The 21,581-nt window shown below is 33.0% G+C and overlaps 1 protein-coding gene across 4 annotated transcripts in view; it reads left to right on the forward strand.

Annotated features, from left to right (window-relative positions):
• LOC136036692 (mediator of RNA polymerase II transcription subunit 23-like) overlaps positions 1-21,581 on the forward strand; it is a 38,602-nt gene that overhangs the window by 11,561 nt on the left and 5,460 nt on the right. The window contains exons 5-10 of one of the 4 annotated variants that reach the window (XM_065719003.1): positions 1,821-2,003; positions 4,447-4,611; positions 6,939-7,136; positions 13,051-13,331; positions 17,380-17,577; positions 21,059-21,339. In XM_065719003.1, the coding sequence (XP_065575075.1) occupies positions 1,821-2,003; positions 4,447-4,566 (303 nt within the window). In that variant the 3' untranslated portion in view covers positions 4,567-4,611; positions 6,939-7,136; positions 13,051-13,331; positions 17,380-17,577; positions 21,059-21,339. The remainder of the gene's footprint in view (positions 1-1,820; positions 2,004-4,446; positions 4,612-6,938; positions 7,137-13,050; positions 13,332-17,379; positions 17,578-21,058; positions 21,340-21,581) is intronic. The other 3 variants (XM_065719004.1, XM_065719006.1, XM_065719005.1) reach the window with 3 other exon arrangements.

Consider the following 21,581-nt stretch of genomic DNA (forward strand, 5'->3'; position numbering starts at 1 on the left):
CCTCAATGTCAAATGGCTGATGATTTCTGATATCTTGACGTTCTTCGTCAATTTCGTTGATTTCGTGATATCTTGAGTCTGAAAGTCAAGGGAATGGGACCTTCATCAGGTCCCATTAAGAAGTCAGGTCTTCCTGACTTCTAAGTCAGGAACCACTCTAAGTCATGACCACTAAGTCAGGTCTTCATTAAGAAGGGCACATTTGAGACGGTTGAAGCGTTATTTTACGTATAACAACTTCTAGCCCTTTCATTTTGAAGAACGGGAAATGTATTTGAAGGCATTAGAGGTAGAGTACTTCGAATGGGGTTGTAACTAAAGATATATGCTTTATGTAACAATTTTACAGCACTAGTCTCGTTAATTTGTACTTGCTTCCTACAAAACAACTTTTTCGTCTGGGTTGGTCGACTCGGGGCTTCTCCTTGGATGTCTTGATGACAACATTTTCGGTATTCCTCCTTATTTCTTGCAGTCCTAAGCGGTACTGGGAAGAGGTTGTTGGAAAAGTTTTCTTGCCAGCTTTTGGAAGGTCGTCCTCTTGTGTGAGAGGCATGATTTCTTCCACCAACCACTATTTTAGACTGTTGGACTGGTGACATGCGCTGGACGTGTCCTTACCATAGAAGCTGCTGGATAATACGGGTGATGATTTGTGGTTAATTTAGGATGGACAGTAGCCCTTCATTTGATACGTGGTACGCTTGTAGCTACATTTCTTATGCAAATACATGAAAAATTGATTGTAATATCCTCCCCCCTTGAATTTTGAAGAATATTTTTTTTTAATTTTTCTAAAAAAGGATGTAAGATATGCTTACTCCAGTACATTTTCGTCGCCCCTGACTGTTTAGAAAGATTTATAGTCTTAATCGAACACCATAAAATTCACTATAGTAAATAGTGAAATACTCTCTTCAGATTTAATCTCTTTATTCATTTGGTTTATTAAAAAAAAAAAACATATATCAACAACAATGCCCAAAGGCTGTAGCCTGTATGGGACTAAGCACAAAATTAAAAAAAAAAAATTGAATTAAAATAAGGATAAAAGAAGGAAAACAAAAAGACAGAAGGAGTTAAACTTACTTGGCTTCATCCCCCCCCCCAAAAAAAAAAAAATCAGTGCACAAATACAAAGCTATTCATCCTAAAAAAGCTGAGTAAAATCTTTCTTTGATGTCTAAACGAAGTCCAATTTAAAAAATTTCGGAAATACTGATCCTTTCCATATCCAAGCAAAGAATAGGTTGTCTAAGGTGACCTGGTGTCCTTGTCTCCAGGTGGACACCAAAAAGAGTTCCAGAGTTTGGTCTAGTTTTCAAGGAATGACTGCTCTAAATTATTATCTTTTTATTTCAGGTGTGCCTACAGAAGGCCCACCTGCCTTTTAACAATAATGGCCAACTTCGTAATGCCTAGAGTAAAAAAATGTATTTTTTGGTGACAATTTTTAATTATACTATTTTCCTCTTCTTTCTGTGTCAATTTGTCCTGTTGACTACATTTTTATTTTATGATATTATGGTGTTTTTGAAGTTCCATGAGCCTACATGATGGTTATCGACTGGATAATAAAAACAAAATCTTGAAAGATTTTGTTTTCTAATTCAGTGTTTTGAGATTTAGTGGATGTGCCTTCTGTGTGGGTGTGCCACAAAAAGCCTTTCTATTGAAAGTGTTGGTATTTCCTAATTTTCTTAACTTGGACATCGTCAAGACATCATAGGTTGAAGCTTGTTTTGGATTGTCTGAGAATGTGTTTGCGTGGTGATTTAAATTTTTTTATTATTTTTTTTTTAATTATAATCTTTTTTCAGGTGTGCCTAGAAAAAGCCCACCTGCTTCCTAACGCATACGACCCTGCTCTGCATTTACAAGTTGCAGCTTTGAAAAAAGTGATGGAGAAAGTCTGCAATAGGAAAGAGCGTTTTTTGCCTGCATATTTTGTAGTAAACGAAATTGAAAAGATGTATCCTGAAAACAAGAATTGGCCACATTGGGTAATTTTCATTTTCTTCTTTTGTGGTAACATTCATGCCACCACCAACTAATAATATTAGCTGGTTAATTATAATAATCAAACAGTTTGTGGTAACAAACTGTAGCAAGGAGCGACCTGGCTCAATAGTAACTTAACTCTAAAAAACGGAATTTTGATACCAATAGTTACATGAAAAGAATCGCATTTTAATGTTGATTTTAAATATATAAGTTACTACAAGTTTAGTCTCACCCATCAAAAGTTACGAGCCTGAGAAAATTTGCCTAATTTTAGAAAATATGGGGAAATACCCTTTAAAAGTCATGGAATCTTAACGAAAATCACACCATCAGATTCAGCTTATCAGAGAACCCTACTGTAGAAGTTTCAAGCTTCTATTTGCAAAATTGTGGAATTTTGTATTTTTTGCCAGAAGACAGATCACGGATGCGTGTTTATTTTTTGTTCGTTTGTTTTTTTAGTTTTTTTCCCAGGGGTGATCGTATTGACCCATTGGTCCTAGAATGTCGCGAGAGGGCGCATTCTAACGGAAGTTACAAGTTTTATTGCCTTTTTTAAGTGACAAAAAAATTGAAGGGCACCTAGGCCCCCTCCCACGCACATTTTCCCCCCAAAGTCACCAGATCAAATTTTTGAGATAGCCATTCCATTCAGCTTAGTTGAAAACTTAATAAATATGTCCTTCAGAACGACTTTATCCCCCATAGTCCCTGGGGGAGGGGCTGCAATTTACAAATTTTGACCATTGTTTACATACAGTAATGGTTATTATGAAGTGTACAGACGTTTTCAGGGGATTTTTAGCGTTGGGGCGGGGGTGGGTCGGGGGAGGGGGTTACGTGGGAGGATCTTTCCATGGAGAAAATTATCGTGAGGGAAGAGAATTTCCATGAAGGGAGCACATGATTTTCTAGCATTATTAAAAAGAAAAAAACAATGAGAAAATGAATAATTTTTTTTAACTGGAAGTAATGAGCAGCATTAAAAATTAAAAAGAACAAAAAATATTACGTATAAAAGGGAGTTCGTCTCCTCCACAATACCTTGCTCTTTACGCTAAAGTATTTTTAGTAATTTCAACTATTTATTCTACGGCCTTTGTGATTCAGGGGTCATTCTTAAAGAATTGGGACAAAATTCAAGCTCTAGTGTAAAGAGCGAGGTATTGACGAGGGGCGAACCCCCTCATATACGTCATAAAAATACACAAATATAGAAGTTCATTACGTAAGTTAATTCGTAAGTTACGTATATTTATTGCTAACAAAAACTTTCATGAAAACAATAAAAAATTCTAGTTGCATTTTTAAGTAACCAATAATTGGAGGGCAACTAGGCCTCCTCCCCCGCCCCTTTATTTTATCACAATCGTCTGATCAAAACTATGAGAAAGCTATTTAGCAAAAAAAAATAATTTGTAAATTTCGTTTTAATTATTCATGTGAGTTGAGCCAAAATCTAAACATGCATTAAATCATAAACGTTCAGAAATTAAATAAAAAAACAAGTTTTTTTTTTTTTTAACTGAAAGGAAGGAGCAACATTAAAACTTAAAATGAACAGAAGTTACTCCATATATGAAAGGGACCTTTCCCTCCTCAACGCCTCGCTCTTTACGCTAAAGTTTGACTCTGTCTCTCAACTCTACTTTTTAAAATAATTAAAAAACCTTAGAGTAAATAGCGGGGCGTTGAGGAGGGAAAAGCCCTTTCATGTACGGAGTAATTTCTGTTCGCTTTAATTTTTAATGTCGCTCCTTACTTGCAGTTAAAAAAAACTTGTTATTTTTTATTTAATTAGCTAATAAGAACAATTATAATAATGTGCCGCGAGCTAATTTTGGCACAATTTTGGAATATTAAGATTAAAGTAAACTCCGTTCAGTACATTGCAGGCTCGCAAAATATTTACTTCACTTGCGCCAAGGGACCCGAAAATCAGCATTAATCTGCAAATACAAAATAATAGACTCAGGAAAAGCTTTCAGAAAAGCTTATATGAAAGGGACTTTTCCCTCCTCAACGCCTCGCTCTTTACGCTAAAGTTTGAATCTCTTTCTCAACTCTACTTTTTAAAATAGTAAACTACTTTTTTAAATAGTCCTCCACCCAAAAAACTCCCTTAAACTAACGCAATGTTTTCTCATTTTTTTCTTATGGAACAAAGCCTTTCCATTCAAAGACTATATAATGAGGCCCTTTCCTGGTAGAAACCTCACTGAACTCCAAAAGATGGATAATTATAGAGTTTCCTTGAATTGCAGGTTAATTGAGAACACTTTCAGTATTTTATGCGAAGGTCCAGACTGTTTAGATCAGAAATAATCATGCAACCTGATTATGGAATGTACACTTTGCCTTCACAATTATATTATTGCTCTATATGGTACCCAAAACGCTACAGCAGAGCCTACAGATTCTATTTCAAATGCCTCATTCCAGGATGTAGGTTGCACATCAAGTAATAATGCTTCAAGACAATCCAGAAATCTCAGAGAAATACTTGCCAACTACTTCATGTCTCCAGAAGGAAGTGGGAGCGAATTTTCCCAAGTCAAGTGAAAATGACAGTAAAAACTGAAAAATAAGCCATTTGCTACTATAAAGGTACTATTTACTAGTTTAAAGTACTATAAAGTTACTTTATAGAAGGTTACTATATAAAGGCCACTTCTACTACTAAAAAAGTAAATATTTACTAAAAAACTGACCTGTTTCTGTTGATACTTGAATTATGCAGTTTTATCTTGGTTTTGTCAAGATTTTGGAAGAAACTAAATTTCAGAGGGGGGGGGGGAATCAAGGTCTAGAAGGGGATCGTGGCCCCCTGCCTGATAGAAAATTATGCCCCTATCATTAAGTTCAATTTTTTTTTCGTATTTAGGGTAGCATTATCTAAGACCGTTAGAAGAGGGGGAGACTGAGAATAAATAGTCAAAAAGGCAAAGAAAACCATAAAAATGAACACGAAATTACCAACCTATAAAAGGTCCTTTTTTGGTAATGCTCCTGTGCCTCTTCTGAAATGAATACTGTAGTTTAATAAAAATAGTGGTATCATTAAGATATCCATTTCTTCATTATTGGTTAGCTGCTCATGAAGAAGATCCTTTAAATTTCTGAAAACTGTTTAACACATACAAATGAATATAAATACTTACTTTTATCATTCCTAAAAGGACACCTCTTTACTCCCCCCTCCTAATATGAAAAAAAAACAGCCCAAACTATATTTACTCATTGAATTTTGCATGAGCTATTCTTTTCTTCATGCTTCTTGTTGCTGTCGGTGCTCCTTGTTCTTATTAGAGATTTATGAAGAAAAGAGTTGGACTACATAATTGAAAATGCATGTATGACATATAATCTGGGCTAAATATTTGCAAATTGATGGATGGGAGGGGGGGGGCTAATGTTTATAAAGTATGAACATCTCTTTTATTCATGTAAACACTTTGGCAAATTTGTTGGAATTCTGAAATTTGTAAAAAAAATTGAAAAAATATTTCTGCATTCAAAGAAAAAAAATAGATAAGAAGAGTAAAAATTAACGAAGGAGGTAGCAATGATTATTTTTCCTCTTTAGGCCAATGAAATTAATTAATCTTTCAATTTAAAATGACTTTTTAAGATCACTTACCAAAGTTTATTAAATGGTTTGAAAATACATTCTGGCAGAAAGGTGAATTTACATCCTTAGAAGAAGAGTTTCTTAATAAATAGTCTTGTAATAATACAGTGAAGGGTTGTCCTGCTAATAAAAAGTATGAACCGCTTAAAAATTAATGTTGAACAAGATATGAGGACTGGAATTTTATTCCGAGATCTGAACGTTTTTTAGTAAATGACAAGCCTATTAAATACATTTAAGTATTTTAACAATTTCAATCATTGTTTATTGAATTTTTCTGAATTTAAAATTTATATTCAAACTAAACTAATCAAACTGCCCTTGAACAGTTAACATGAGATATTTTATATTATTCCAGGGGAAAAAATATTTTAGAGGTTTTTGCTGTTAAATGACTTACTCTATGTAAAAAAGGTAAGTTTTGCAATTTTAGAAGAAGTTCAATTATTTAAGAAAAATAAATATTGATGGAGCCACAGGAAGAACTGGTGTTTTTCTTTTAGCCATAACCTGAAAAGGATTAAGAACCTTTGGTTTTGACAAAGGAAAAATCTTGGTTCAGTATTTGGCATTGAGAGGCATAATATGCTGTGAAATGTGCATAATATAATAAAAAATACAAATTTTAATTGCAACATAGAATCCCTGTTTACATACCTTGTTACTTTATTGATCATGTAGTAAATAATTGCCAAAAAAATCTCTGAACTTGCCCAGCAACAAACCACCCATAGGTGCTGGTAGTGGCGAGACTGTGCCCTCCTCACATGGAAAACAAGACAAGAACAAAAATATATAAAATAGGAAATACAAGAAATATTCCCATTGAAATACTCTAAAAGCAAGGCTCCTGGTAGGGAACTGACCCTGAGTAACATCAGGGCAGTTGTCATGGTCCAATATCATGGCCTTTGATGGTTTTCTACCTTTTTTGACAATCAAAAGTTATAGAAAAACCATACGTAATGTAAGTTATTTAGAGCAGTCTTGCACTAGAGAGTGCTCAGGAGTTTTTTGGCTCAGCTGCTCTTCATGTCTGGATGTAAGAGTTATCCAAACTTTTGAATTTATATTCTAATTTTCATGCTTTAACCTAAATGATTCCTATTTGTTCAACCTGTATTTTTTTTTTGGCTTGCGTTTTTTTTTACTGCATCCTTGTTACTGGACATTTTGCTTTTTACATGCATTGGCTTTTTAGTTATTATGCCTTTTTTTTATTTTTCTTTTCTTTTTACTTTAACATAAAGCATTATCAAGGTTGTCTACTGCAAATAATAATGAAGTCTTCCTTTCCTAACAGAACCCACTGGCCCAAGAAATGTTTAAATCCTTGATGTAACAAATACAACTGTGAAACTGAAATGGGAAGAACCAGAATTTTCCAATGATCTCATTGCTGGCTATCATGTCTACTACAATCAAGTTGACAAAAGTGATACACAGGTCAAAATCTTCAAATCCTCTAAGAAAGTCCAAATTCAAGAAGTAGATAGTCTAGGTAACTTTTTGGTTTTCTTTTATGAACTGTAATTGAGGTTTCATATTGAGAGATGAAATTTTTTTTCTGAGGAATTCCAGTGGAATTCATTTTACAAACTCAGTAGTAATGTTGGATTGAGAAGTGTTTTGCCAAAATAGGGCACTTGCTTATGAGAAATATACTGAGACAAGGCACAGTACAAACATACTTGAAATATATAAAACATGTTACAACAGACCAGTAAGGAATAAAAAAAAACTCCTGTAAACAATACCACAAATTACATACAATTGACATGCGACAATATTCAATATTTGTTGCAGAAATACAATATAAATGAATAAAATGAAAACAGACTTAATAAAACAAATCTCATTGTTGAAATACATTTTAAAACTAGAATCATGAAATAAATCTTAAAGGGTCTGAGATTCCTCACCTCATCTTGGGGGGGGGGGGTTACAAAGTTAAGCAGTCTATGTTTTGGAATGATATAAGAAAGTATTTTAGAATGTCTAAAAAAATTCTCCAGAATTTCTTATGTTTCCTTATGGAGAATATGATTACTAAAGACAAAACAAGAAACAATGAAGAAATATGTCAATATGGCTATATATATTCCCATCAAAGAGGAGAAGGGGGAATTGCTAGAAAAGGCTTATTGAAGTTACATAAACATTCAACAACTGGGCCATTTCCATGATTTTTTGCATATCTTTCAAAATTTCCATTATCCATTCTTTACCTCTTATCCTAATCCTGTAATAGAGAATGTTTTGATAATATTGAAAAGTGTTCTTCTGAAATGGAGCACATGTTTATGAGAAATAGACTTAGTTGAGATGAGACACAATAGAAACATACTATGCTACGATGCACCAATAAACAAAAAAAATGAAACAAGGACTAATTTCGCCTGAACATAAAGACCATTTGCAACTCGCTCCGAAAATTCAAATAAAAGACAAAATTTTTCGTTAATGCTTTTTGTACAAGCAGTGACAGAATGTGTTTCTAGAAAAAAAAAAACTTGGAAAAGGCATCGCTGGAAAATAACCAAAATATTAAATTTCTGAGCGAATTTCTGAGCAAAAACCGTACATTTGATCCACACTATGGTTTTTTAAGAGAAATCCGTAAGATGTTTTTAGAAGATATATAAATGAAAGATTGCAAAGACAAGTCACAAGATAAATGGTAAAGCCTGTGTTACATTTTTTCTGATGAATTCCAGTGGAATTCATTTTTCAAACTCAGTAGTAATGTTGAATTGAGAAGTGTTTTGCCAAAATAGGGCACTTGCTTATAAGAAATATAGTGAGACACGGCACAGTACAAACATACTTGAACTATACTTGAAATATAGTATAAATATAGTTTCAACATACTTGAAATATAGTGAACATACTCAAAAATATTGAAATAGTGAAACATACTTAAGATAAAGTGAAATAATCTTTCAATCGTAAAACTACCCCAAATCACCATCACTAAATAAATGAAATTCAAACAAACAGAAATTACAAAAAACGACCAAGTCAGACTCAAAAGGAGCAAAAATTAAAATGAGCAAAAACGAAGATTTGATCCACACTATTGTTTCTTAAGAGAAAACCCTAAGATATTTTTTTTTTAGAAGAAGTGTAAATGAAAAATTACAAAGACAAGTCCTAAGGTAAATTGTAAAGCCTGTGTTACATTATGTTTCTTAAGTTACTGATGCTTTCTGCCCTATTTGAGTTTGTTAATGAAACCGCTTTCTTTATTTATATGTACAATTGACTCTTGTTAACTTGAAATTTGCGAAACCAAAAACTTTTTCTTTGAGTTACGTATAGCTTAAGTTACAAAGGTACAAAATCGCAAAATTTACTCTCTGCAGCCACTACATAGTTAAGAATAACTTTATTACTGTATTATACACTTGACTTATCAATGCTTGATTTTCAAATGTCAATAATAAATTTATCTCGCTGTGAAATAGACATTTGAATATTAAAAAAATCTGAGACAAAATATAATAAACAAAATTAATACGTATCAAAGTTTATATGTTGCAACCTGCATACCAGGATATCAGGGTCCGTAGAAAAAACAGATACAGGGGTAAATTTGGACTTGTGGGGGTGAAGTGAAAATTAAATGATGATTTATCTACTGATTTTTGAGATAATGTTTGGGTCACTTTGACTTACAGGGTTAAAATATAACCGTAAAATTATTTTAAGTTATGTATGGTTTTTTCTTCGACTGAAACATGTTTTTCCAAGGGATTTAAAATAATTCGAGATATCAAGGTTCGTGTTATCGAGAGTTGACTGTATGACTGACCTTTTCATCATATACTTCTGCTGGCACCATGTTATATTTTCAGCGGTCTACTTTAGCAATATTTCCTGATTAAGATTTAAAATTTATTTAATATTTTTCCTGAGTTTGATCCCTGGTCAGACCAGGTTTTAGACTAGATAAAACGATTAATTGAGTTGTTAATCTTTCTTTTTAAAATATATTTGTATTTATTTTGTTTTTGTAAACTTGCTGTTACAAAACAATATATGTATATATATATATATATATATATATATATATATATATATATATATAATATATATATATATATATATATAATATATATATATATATATATATATATATATATATATATATATATATATATATCATGAAAAGAGAAATCACCAATGCAACAGCACAAAAAAAAAAGAGAGACAGAAGGAGAAAAGGAAGACTGTTTTCCTAAATTAGTGATTAATATAGACCAGCACTTGAATGAGGCCTTAACCCTACTCATCCATACAATCACATAGGTCAAACAGCATAGCCATACACAATCAACCATAAAGAATAATCCATGGACAGGCAGTCATGTCGTCAATAAGTATAAGTCGTCATTTACCAAACAATAGAAAAAATAATATAGACAAATAATTCAGAGGCAACACCCAACATAAGGGCTCATCAGGAGAATACACTGGCCTATACAGGGTTTCGCCACTTTAAATTCTCAACCCAGCACAGTGTTGTGGCTACCACAACATATATATATATATATATATATATATATATATATATATATATATATATATATATATATATATATATATATCTATATATATAAAAATAAGTTGTCTGTCTGTCTGTGGATCAGGTGACGTCATGTTTCTGTGTCGGCTGACGTCATGAAATTAGTTGTCGTCATTTTTGCTTTGACGGTGACGTCATCAATGGTATTTAAGACATTTGTTCACGGAAAAATGTTTAATTGTAAAATGACTGAAGAACCTACAATGGCAACAACCGAGGAAGCTGCTCAAAGAGCTTATGCCAAAAAACTTGCTGCTGATAGAGAAAGTAAGAAAAGAAAGCGTTCCAAGGAATCACAAGAACAGCAAGAAAACAGGCTTGCAGCTGATAGAGAAAGTAAGAAAAGAAAGCGTGCCGGGGAATCACAAGAACAGCAAGAAAACAGGCTTGCGGCTAAAGAACGCAAAATCGCGCAGTTAGATGAAAATCCACCTGGACAGCGAGAGTCAAAACATATTAAAACTGAAAATGATAGCGATGATGATTGGGTTTGGGATTTTGACTTGGATAAGGTCATCAATGCCTACCAGATTTAAGTTAAAAAAACAAAGGTTCGTCATAGTGACGCTGAAAAATAAAGAAGAAAAAGAAAACTGAAAAAAGGTAAAAAACTAAAAAAAAACTAAAAAGAAAAAACACTCAAAGAGAAATTACAGACCGGGACACAAATGACGACCGAGACAGAGGGAATATAAGTGACGACCGGGAACCTCAAAGAGAAATTACAGACTGGGACACCCGGACACAAATCAAGACCGGGACGCAGGGAATATAAATGACGACCGGGACACAGGGACACAACTACAACGGGGACGCCGGGGGCACAGGCGGGATATATAAATGACGACCGTGACACAGGGATTGTTCGAATAGAAATTACAGACCGGGACACCGGGACACAAATGAAGACCAGGACACCGGGACACAGGGAATATAAATGACGACTGGGACACTCAAAGAGAAATTACAAACTGGGACACCGGGACACAAATGACGACCGGGACACAGGGAATATAAATGACGACCGGGACACAGGGACTCAAAACTGAAAATGATAGCGATGATGATTGGGTTTGGGATTTTGACTTGGATAAGGTCATTAATGCCTACCAGATTTAAGTTAAAAAAACAAAGGTTCGTCATAGTGACGCTGAAAAATAAAGAAGAAAAAGAAAACTGAAAAAAGAAAAAAGGTAAAAAACTAAAAAAAAAAACTACAAAGAAAAAACACTCAAAGAGAAATTACAGACCGGGACACAAATGACGACCGAGACAGAGGGAATATAAGTGACGACCGGGAACCTCAAAGAGAAATTACAGACTGGGACACCCGGACACAAATCACGACCGGGACGCAGGGAATATAAATGACGACCGGGACACAACTACAACGGGGACGCCGTGGGCACAGGCGGGATATATAAATGACGACCGGGACAGAGGGATTGTTCGAATAGAAATTACAGACCGGGACCCAAATAACGACCAGGACACCGGGACACAGGGAATATAAATGACGACTGGGACACTCAAAGAGAAATTACAAACTGGGACACCGGGACACAAATGACGACCGGGACACAGGGAATATAAATGACGACCGGGACACAGGGACACATCATTAGAATAATGAGGTATAGATCTGAATACGGATTGTTTTTCCCATGGACAATTATATGTTGCATGTTCAAGAGTCAGTAAACCTGACAATCTATTTATATGCACAGACAATGGGACAGCGAAGAATGTTGTATATTCGCATGTTTTACGTAGTTAAAAACATATATTTATATCTATCTCTATTCACAGGTCGGACACAGGGACACAACTACAATGGCGCGTAACTAATATGGCGCGTAACGACTTACGCGCGCGGGGGGGCTTGGGGGGGCGCGAAGCGCCCACCAAACTAGGTGTTGCGCCCACCAACAGCTAGTATATATATATATATATATATATATATATATATATATATATATATATATATATATATATATATATATATATATATATATATATATATATATATATATATATATATATGAGCAATAATTATACTTACATAAATGGAAAAAGTTAAAGATAATATGTTATGCTTCCTCAGGTACAATAGGTTTCTTGAAATAGCAAGGACATAAGATCGCCCCTTGGACCTTTGACCTCAAGGTGACTTCGAACTCCTTGGACCTCAAAATCTTTACTAGGGTAAATACATTGGTACTAAAAAGGTTTAAAACTTGTTCTTTTTAAGAAGTCATTTGGAGATATTTTCCCCTCTTGCAACCTTTTTTATGATTATTATTGCTATGGAATTGGTTATAGTCATCTTTGTTTTGGTATTTTGAAGAGGGTTTGACTCTTGGGCCTGCTGAATACATCATTCAACTAATGATAATTTTAGCCAACGTGAAACAGGCTTAAAAAATGAACCGTTCGGGTTTCTAGTTGCATAACAATACAAGTCCCCAGACCTAAAACAATATCACTAACCATTATCAGTAAAAGTTAATGTATGTAATGGTTTCACGCACTGGAACTATAATCCCATAGGCAAGGCCGTATCCAGGGGGGTGGGTTTGAACATCTCATCAAAATTTTGTCCGACCCGTAAAACGTAGCAAAAAATCCATAGAGACAGATTTTGATGCCTTTGTTGTTTTGCTTTAACTCGTTTTGTAGATATTTGGTCAAATTCAGTTCATTGATTAATTTTCATCTATTTGTGTAAAACTTCCAATTAGGGATAAGGGATAAAGTCTGCTCATGTGGTATTGTATTAGTAATTTCAAAGAAGCTAATCTGTTTTACATTTTTGTTTCTTTTGCAGAAACCAACACAGAATATAAGCTGTGGGTCAAGGCTTTTACATCCGAGAATGATGGTGAGCCATCAGAACACAATTTTGTCAAAATTGATGTAGGCATTCCTTCAGCACCCAAAATAGCCAACTTGACTTGTTACTCGGATACAGCTCTTTTTATACAATGGCTGCGACCAGTTTATTTTTCAAACTCAATTGACTACTACTATATTGAGTATAGAAATGAAAAAGATTGGGACTTTGAAGTGCAGGAAGTTGCTTCAACAAATAACAGAAATGATTATATGGTATGGAATTTGATCTGATTTTTATAGGAAAAAAAAATTTCACTGTTGAACTAATTCGCGAATATGTAGGGTGGGGGCTAGGATTTTTTAAGAACTGTAAAAAGTGCTGCATTTCAATATCCAGTGGGGGGTGATTTTTTTGAAACAAAGATGCTAAAAAGTTATTTTGCTTAACCTGTCGTTGATTATCCATAGTCCAAGTTTATTGACAAACGAACGACTAATTTACATAATATAACGAAAATGTCTCACTAGGAAACCTTGTCTATAATTGCTGGCTAATATTTTCCAGAGCTAGAAGTGGAAAATAAGTGAAGCATTAGTTTGGCTTAGCTTCTCATTAGTTTGGCTTATTTTATTCAGGCTTAGCTAATTTTTTAGTTCAATACATATTCAGGTTTTTATTCAAGTAAAATTTAAACTTCAAGAAAACTTTTAGATGAAAATTAAAATTGTTTCCTCAAAATATTATCGAAAGGTATACTACGGGCAGACCAAGCTGAAGAAAATTACTTAAACTTACTTGCAGAATTCCCTGTAGTTGAACGTTCATCCAAATCATCTTGTGTTAGCGTCCCTGTTACACTGTAAAATAAATTGTTTGAAATTCAACAGAAATTGTTCGTAATGTTTACCAACAAAAAAACACAGAATTTCAAAAGCTGAAATTCGTTGAAACTGAATATTTAGGGCCTTTAGGAACTCCCTAACCATTGTAGAATTCCCAACTTGTTGAGAATTAAACGATTGGATTTACAACTATATTTCAATTTTCAATCTATTTTACCTGTTTGCAATAAAGTTTGGATTTAATAAACCCGAATGAACTGAACTGAACTGATTAAAGATAAGAAATGCAAACTTATAGATTGGAATCTTATAGATTGGAAAACTACCTTTAAAATTTTGAAAAATGTCTTTTTGCATCTTTATGCAGAGAATATAACAAAATCCTAGCTCCCTCCCTGTATTTTCTGGAGTTGGTAACATTGGCTTATACCCTGATCACTGAAAATCTGCTGGCTTGCAAGCTGTTCTTCTATTTTTTTACAAAAGTCAATTTTTCAAATTAGTTCATAAATCAATTAAATTATTTGGGATGTGGCACTGGATGTTTGGTACCGGATGAGCAGGAGGCTACCTCAACGGTTAACAGAGGTGATATACAATGGGGAGTAACTGGTTACCTAATAGGCATAGTGGAAATAAAGGAAACACTGTAGAATTATGCTCTAGTGGCATAATTCTGTCTAAATTCAAGGGGAAGGGAGCGAATTTTCGTAAATCAAGTGAAAATGACTAAGAAAAATCAGCCATATAGCACCATAAGGGCAATTGTATACAAAAGAAAACTGACCTGTTCCTCTGAATGCTTATCTTGTGCAGGCTAATCTTAGTTTTGTCATGATTTTTTTGCAGAAACATAGTTTCAGCTGGGGAGTAAATGAGGTTTAGGGAGGCAAACTGAGGCGTGGAGGGGGCAGAAGCCTTCCGCCTCTAAAACTCTTAACCCGTCCATAAAAACTCTTTTGCCCTTCAACCTATCGCGTGATCTTCAGTGATTAGTGCTTCGAATCTTCAAGTGATCCAAAATGACAAGTTTTATATTCTATGGGGGTTAAGCGCTTTGTTCCTTCTCTTTGTATAAGGCTTTTTTGGCCTGTTAGGATTTTTTGGCCTGTTCATGGTTTATATGAATAAAAAAGCAATCAAGGTCTTTAATTTAGACTTGGGCCTACTTTTATTTCACTCTGGATTTTGGGAATGGACTTGGGAAAGCATGGTTTTAGGCTGTATCTGGATTTTTTTTCGAATTTAGGTCACATTTTTCTAAACTCTTTAAAACCGTATAAATCATGATTGAGTAGAGTTAAAAGCTTCAAAGCACCTTCTTTTTGCCTTTTATGTTCTTTAGATATATTTCTAAGCATATTATGTTCACAAATGTATGTTCTGAGTTATGCACATGTTTATGTTCTCAACATATTTATAACATGAAATTTGCAAAAGTCCATGAAAGGTCAGTGCCTTAGAAAGGGAATTAAAACGAAGACCTTCATTCATTATAGGTAATGCTCTAGAAGTTTTGCTGGATGTTTCATTTTTCTAACTCAACTACTTGGCAATATTGCTTAAAGCCCTTCATCTAGAATATTACCGAAAGAAATAGAGTGCTGTAGAAGAATAATAATAGTTTTTTTAATGGATTTTTATAAAATCGTAATAACCTGACAAGGTACATACTGTTTAAAACATACAAATGAATATAGATACTTACTTGTATCATTCCTAAAAGGACACCCCTTTACTCCCCCCTCCTAATATGAAAAAAAACAGCCCAAATTATATTTACTCATTGAATTTTCCATGAGCTATTCTTTTCTTCATGCTTCTTGTTGCTGTTGGTGCTCCTTGCTCTTATTAGGGATTTATGAAGAAAAGAGTTGGACTACATCATTGAAAATGCATGTATGACATATAATCTGGGCTAAATATTTGCAAATTGATGGATGGGAGGGGGGGCTAATGTTTATAAAGTATAAACATCTCTTTTATTCATGTAAACACTTTGGCAAATTTGTTGGAATTCTGAAATTTGTAAAAAAATTAAAAAAAATATTTCTGCATTCAAAGAAAAAAATAGATAAGAAGAGTAAAAATTAACGAAGGAGGTAGCAATGATTATTTTTCCTCTTTAGGCCAATGAAATTAATTAATCTTTCAATTTAAAATCACTTTTTAAGATCACTTACCAAAGTTTATTAAATGGTTTGAAAATACATTCTGGCAGAAAGGTGAATTTACATCCTTAGAAGAAGAGTTTCTTAATAAATAGTCTTGTAATAATACAGTGAAGGGTTGTCCTGCTAATAAAAAGTATGAACCGCTTAAAAATTAATGTTGAACAAGATATGAGGACTGGAATTTTATTCCGAGATCTGAACGTTTTTAAGTAAATGACAAGCCTATTAAATACATTTAAGTATTTTAACATTTTCAATCGTTGTTTATTGAATTTTTCTGAATTTAAAATTTATATTCAAACTAAACTAATCAAACTGCCCTTGAACAGTTAAAATGAGATATTTTATATTATTCCAGGGGAAAAAATATTTTAGAGGTTTTTGCTGTTAAATGACTTACTCTATGTAAAAAAGGTAAGTTTTGCAATTTTAGAAGAAGGTCAATTATTAAAAAAAAATAAATATTGATGGAGCCACAGGAAGAACTGGTGTTTTTCTTTTAGCCATAACCTGAAAAGGATTAAGAACCTTTGGTTTTGACAAAGGAAAAATCTTGGTTGAGTATTTGGCATTGAGAGGCATAATATGCTGTGGAATGTGCATAATATAATAAAAAATACAAATTTTAATTGCAACATAGAATCCCTGTTTACAAACCTTGTTACTTTATTAATCATGTAGTAAATAATTGCCAAAAAAAATCTCTGAACTTGCCCAGCAACAAACCACCCATAGGTGCTGGTAGTGGCGAGACTGTGCCCTCCTCACATGGAAAACAAGACAAGAACAAAAATATATAAAATAGGAAATACAAGAAATATTCCCATTGAAATACTCTAAAAGCAAGGCTCCTGGTAGGGGACTGACCCTGAGTAACATCAGGGCAGTTGTCATGGTCTAATATCATGGCCTTTGATGGTTTTCTACCGTTTTTGACAATCAAAAGTTATAGTAAAACCATACGTAATGTAAGTTATTTAGAGCAGTCTTGCACCAGAGAGTGCTCAGGAATTTTTTGGCCCAGCTGCTGTTCATGTCTGGATGTAAGAGTTATCCAAACTTTTGAATTTATATTCTAATTTTCATGCTTTAACCTAAATGATTCCAATTTGTTCAACCTGTATTTTTTTTTTGGCTTGTGTTTTTTTTTACTGCATCCTTGTTACTGGACATTTTGCTTTTTACATGCACTGGCTTTTTAGTTATTATACCTTTTTATAATTTATCTTTTCTTTTTACTTTGACATAAAGCACTATCAAGGTTGTCTACTGCAAATAATAATGAAGTCTTTTTTTCCTAACAGAACCCACTGGCCCAAGAAATGTTTAAATCCTTGATGTAACAAATACAACTGTGAAACTGAAATGGGAAGAACCAGAATTTTCCAATGATCTCATTGCTGGCTATCATGTCTACTACTATCAAGTTGACAAAAGTGATACACAGGTCAAAATCTTCAAACCCTCTAAGAAAGTCCAAATTCAAGAAGTAGATAGTCTAGGTAACTTTTTGGTTTTCTTTTATGAACTGTAATTGAGGTTCCATATTGAGAGATGAAATTTTTCTTCTGAGGAATTCCAGTGGAATTCATTTTACAAACTCAGTAGTAATGTTGAATTGAGAAGTGTTTTGCCAAAATAGGGCACTTGCTTATGAGAAATATACTGAGACAAGGCACAGTACAAACATACTTGAAATATATAAAACATGTTACAACAGACCAGTAAGGAATAAAAAAAAACTCCTGTAAACAATACCACAAATTACGTACAATTTACATGCGACAATATTCAATATTTGTTGCAGAAATACAATATAAATGAATAAAATGAAAACAGACTTACTAAAACAAATCTCATTGTTGAAATACATTTTAAAACTAGAATCATAAAATAAATCTTAAAAGGGTCTGAGATTCCTCACCTCATCTTGGGGGGGGGGGGGGTACAAAGTTAAGCAGTCTATGTTTTGGAATGATATAAGAAAGTATTTTAGAATGTCTAAAAAAATTCTCCAGAATTTCTTATTTATCCTTATGGAGAATATGATTACTAAAGATAAAAAAAGAAACAATGAAGAAATATGTCAATATGGCTATATATATTCCCATCAAAGAGGAGAAGGGGGAATTGCTAGAAAAGGCTTATTGAAGTTACATAAACATTCAACAACTGGGCCATTTCCATGATTTTTTGCATATCTTTCAAAATTTCCATTATCCATTCTTTACCTCTTATCCTAATCCTGTAATAGAGAATGTTTTGATAATATTGAAAAGTGTTCTTCTGAAATGGAGCACATGTTTATGAGAAATAGACTTAGTTGAGATGAGACACAATAGAAACATACTATGCTACGATGCACCAATAAACAACAAAAAATGAAACAAGGATTAATTTCGCTTGAACATAAAGACCATTTGCAACTCGCTCCGAAAATTCAAATAAAAGACAAAATTTTCAGTTAATGCTTTTTGTACAAACAGTGACAGAATGTGTTTTTAGAAAAAAAACTTGGAAAAGGCATCGCTGGAAAATAACCAAAATATTAAATTTCTGAGCGAATTTCTGAGCAAAAACCGTACATTTGATCCACACTATGGTTTTTTAAGAGAAATCCGTAAGATCTTTTTAGAAGAAGTATAAATGAAAGATTGCAAAGACAAGTCATAAGATAAATGGTAAAGCCTGTGTTACATTTTTTCTGATGAATTCCAGTGGAATTCATTTTTCAAACTCAGTAGTAATGTTGAATTGAGAAGTGTTTTGCCAAAATAGGGTACTTGCTTATAAGAAATGTAGTGAGACACGGCACAGTACAAACATACTTGAACTATACTTGAAATATAGTATAAATATAGTTTCAATATACTTGAAATATAGTGAACATACTCAAAAATATTGAAATAGTGAAACATACTTAAGATAAAGTGAAATAATCTTTCAATCGTATAACTACTCCAAATCACCATCACTAAATAAATGAAATTCAAACGAACAGGAATTACAAAAAACGACCAAGTCAGACTCAAAAGGAGCAAAAATTAAAATGAGCAAAAACGAATTTTTGATCCACACTATTGTTTCTTAAGAGAAAACCCTAAGATATTTTTTTTTTAGAAGAAGTGTAAATGAAAAATTACAAAGACAAGTCCTAAGGTAAATTGTAAAGCCTGTGTTACATTATGTTTCTTAAGTTACTGATGCTTTCTGCCCTATTTGAGTTTGTTAATTAAACCGCTTTCTTTATTTATATGTACAATTGACTCTTGTTAACTTGAAATTTGCGAAACCAAAAACTTTTTCTTTGAGTTACGTATAGCTTAAGTTACAGAGGTACAAAATCGCAAAATTTACTCTCTGCAGCCACTACATAGTTAAGAATAACTTTATTACTGTATTATACACTTGACTTATCAATACTTGATTTTCAAATGTCAATAATAAATTTATCTCGCTGTGAATTAGACATTTGAACATTAAAAAAATCTGAGACAAAATATAATAAACAAAATTAATACGTATCAAAGTTTATATGTTGCAACCTGCATACCAGGATATCAGGGTCCGTAGAAAAAAACAGATACAGGGGCAAATTTGGACTTGTGGGGGTGAAGTGAAAATTAAATGATGATTTATCTACTGATTTTTGAGATAATGTTTGGGTCACTTTGACTTACAGGGTTAAAATATAACCGTAAAATTATTTTAAGTTATGTATGGTTTTTTCTTCGACTGAAACATGTTTTTCCAAGGGATTTAAAATAATTCGAGATAGCAAGGTTCGTGTTATCGAGAGTTGACTGTATGACTGACCTTTTCATCATATACTTCTGCTGGCACCATGTTATATTTTCAGCGGTCTACTTTAGCAATATTTCCTGATTAAGATTTAAAATTTATTTAATATTTTTTCCGAGTTTGATCCCTGGTCAGACCAGGTTTTAGACTAGATAAAGCGATTAATTGAGTTGTTAATCTTTTTTTTTAAAATATATTTGTATTTATTTTGCTTTTGTAAACTTGCTGTTACAAAACAATATATGTATATATATATATATATATATATATATATATATATATATATATATATATATAATATATATATATATATATATATATATATATATATATATATATATATATATATATATATATATATATATATATATACATATATATATATATATATATATATATGAGCAATAATTATACTTACATAAATGGAAAAAGTTAAAGATAATATGTTATGCTTCCTCAGGTACAATAGGTTTCTTGAAATAGCAAGGACATAAGATCGCCCCTTGGACCTTGGACCTCAAGGTGACTTCGAACTCCTTGGACCTCAAAATCTTTACTAGGGTAAATACATTGGTACTAAAAAGGTTTAAAACTTGTTCTTTTTAAGAAGTCATTTGGAGATATTTTCCCCTCTTGCAACCTTTTTTATGATTATTATTGCTATGGAATTGGTTATAGTCATCTTTGTTTTGGTATTTTGAAGAGGGGCTGACTCTTGGGACTGGTGAATACATCATTCAACTAATGATCATTTTAGCCAACGTGAAACAGGCTTAAAAAATGAACCGTTCGGGTTTCTAGTTGCATAACAATACAAGTCCCCCGACCTAAAACAATATCACTAACCATTATCAGTAAAAGTTAATGTATGTAATGGTTTCACGCACTGGAACTGTAATCCCATAGGCAAGGCCGTATCCAGGGGGGTGGGTTTGAACATTTCATCAAAATTTTGTCCGACCCGTAAAACGTAGCAAAAAATCCTTAGAGACAGATTTTGGTGCGTTTGTTGTTTTGCTTTAACTCGTTTTGTAGATATTTGGTCAAATTCAGTTCATTGATTAATTTTCATCTATTTGTGTAAAACTTCCAATTGGGATAAGTGATAAAGTCTGCTCATGTGGTATTGTATTAGTAATTTCAAACAAGCTAATCTGTTTTACATTTTTGTTTCTTTTGCAGAATCCAACACAGAATATAAGCTGTGGGTCAAGGCTTTTACATCTGAGAATGATGGTGAGCCATCAGAACACAATTTTGTCAAAATTGATGTAGGCATTCCTTCAGCACCCAAAATAGCCAACCTGACTTGTTACTCGGATACAGTTCTTTTTATACAATGGCTGTGACCAGTTTATTTTTCAAACTCAATTGACTACTACTATATTGAGTATAGAAATGAAAAAGATTGGGACTTTGAAGTGCAGGAAGTTGCTTCAACAAATAACAGAAATGATTATATGGTATGGAATTTTATCTGATTTTTATAGGAAAAAAAAATTTTCACTGTTGAACTAATTCACGAATATGTAGGGTGGGGGCTAGGATTTTTTAAAGAACTGTAAAAAGTGCTGTATTTCAATATCCAGTGGGGGGTGATTTTTTTTCTGACTTTTTTAAAACAAAGATGCTAAAAAGTTATTTTGCTTGACTTATCGTTGATTATCCATAGTCCAAGTTTATTGACAAACGAACGACTAATTTA

Source organism: Artemia franciscana, chromosome 15 (genome assembly GCF_032884065.1).
Source record: "Artemia franciscana chromosome 15, ASM3288406v1, whole genome shotgun sequence".
In the NCBI taxonomy this organism is placed as follows: Eukaryota; Metazoa; Arthropoda; class Branchiopoda; order Anostraca; family Artemiidae; genus Artemia; species Artemia franciscana.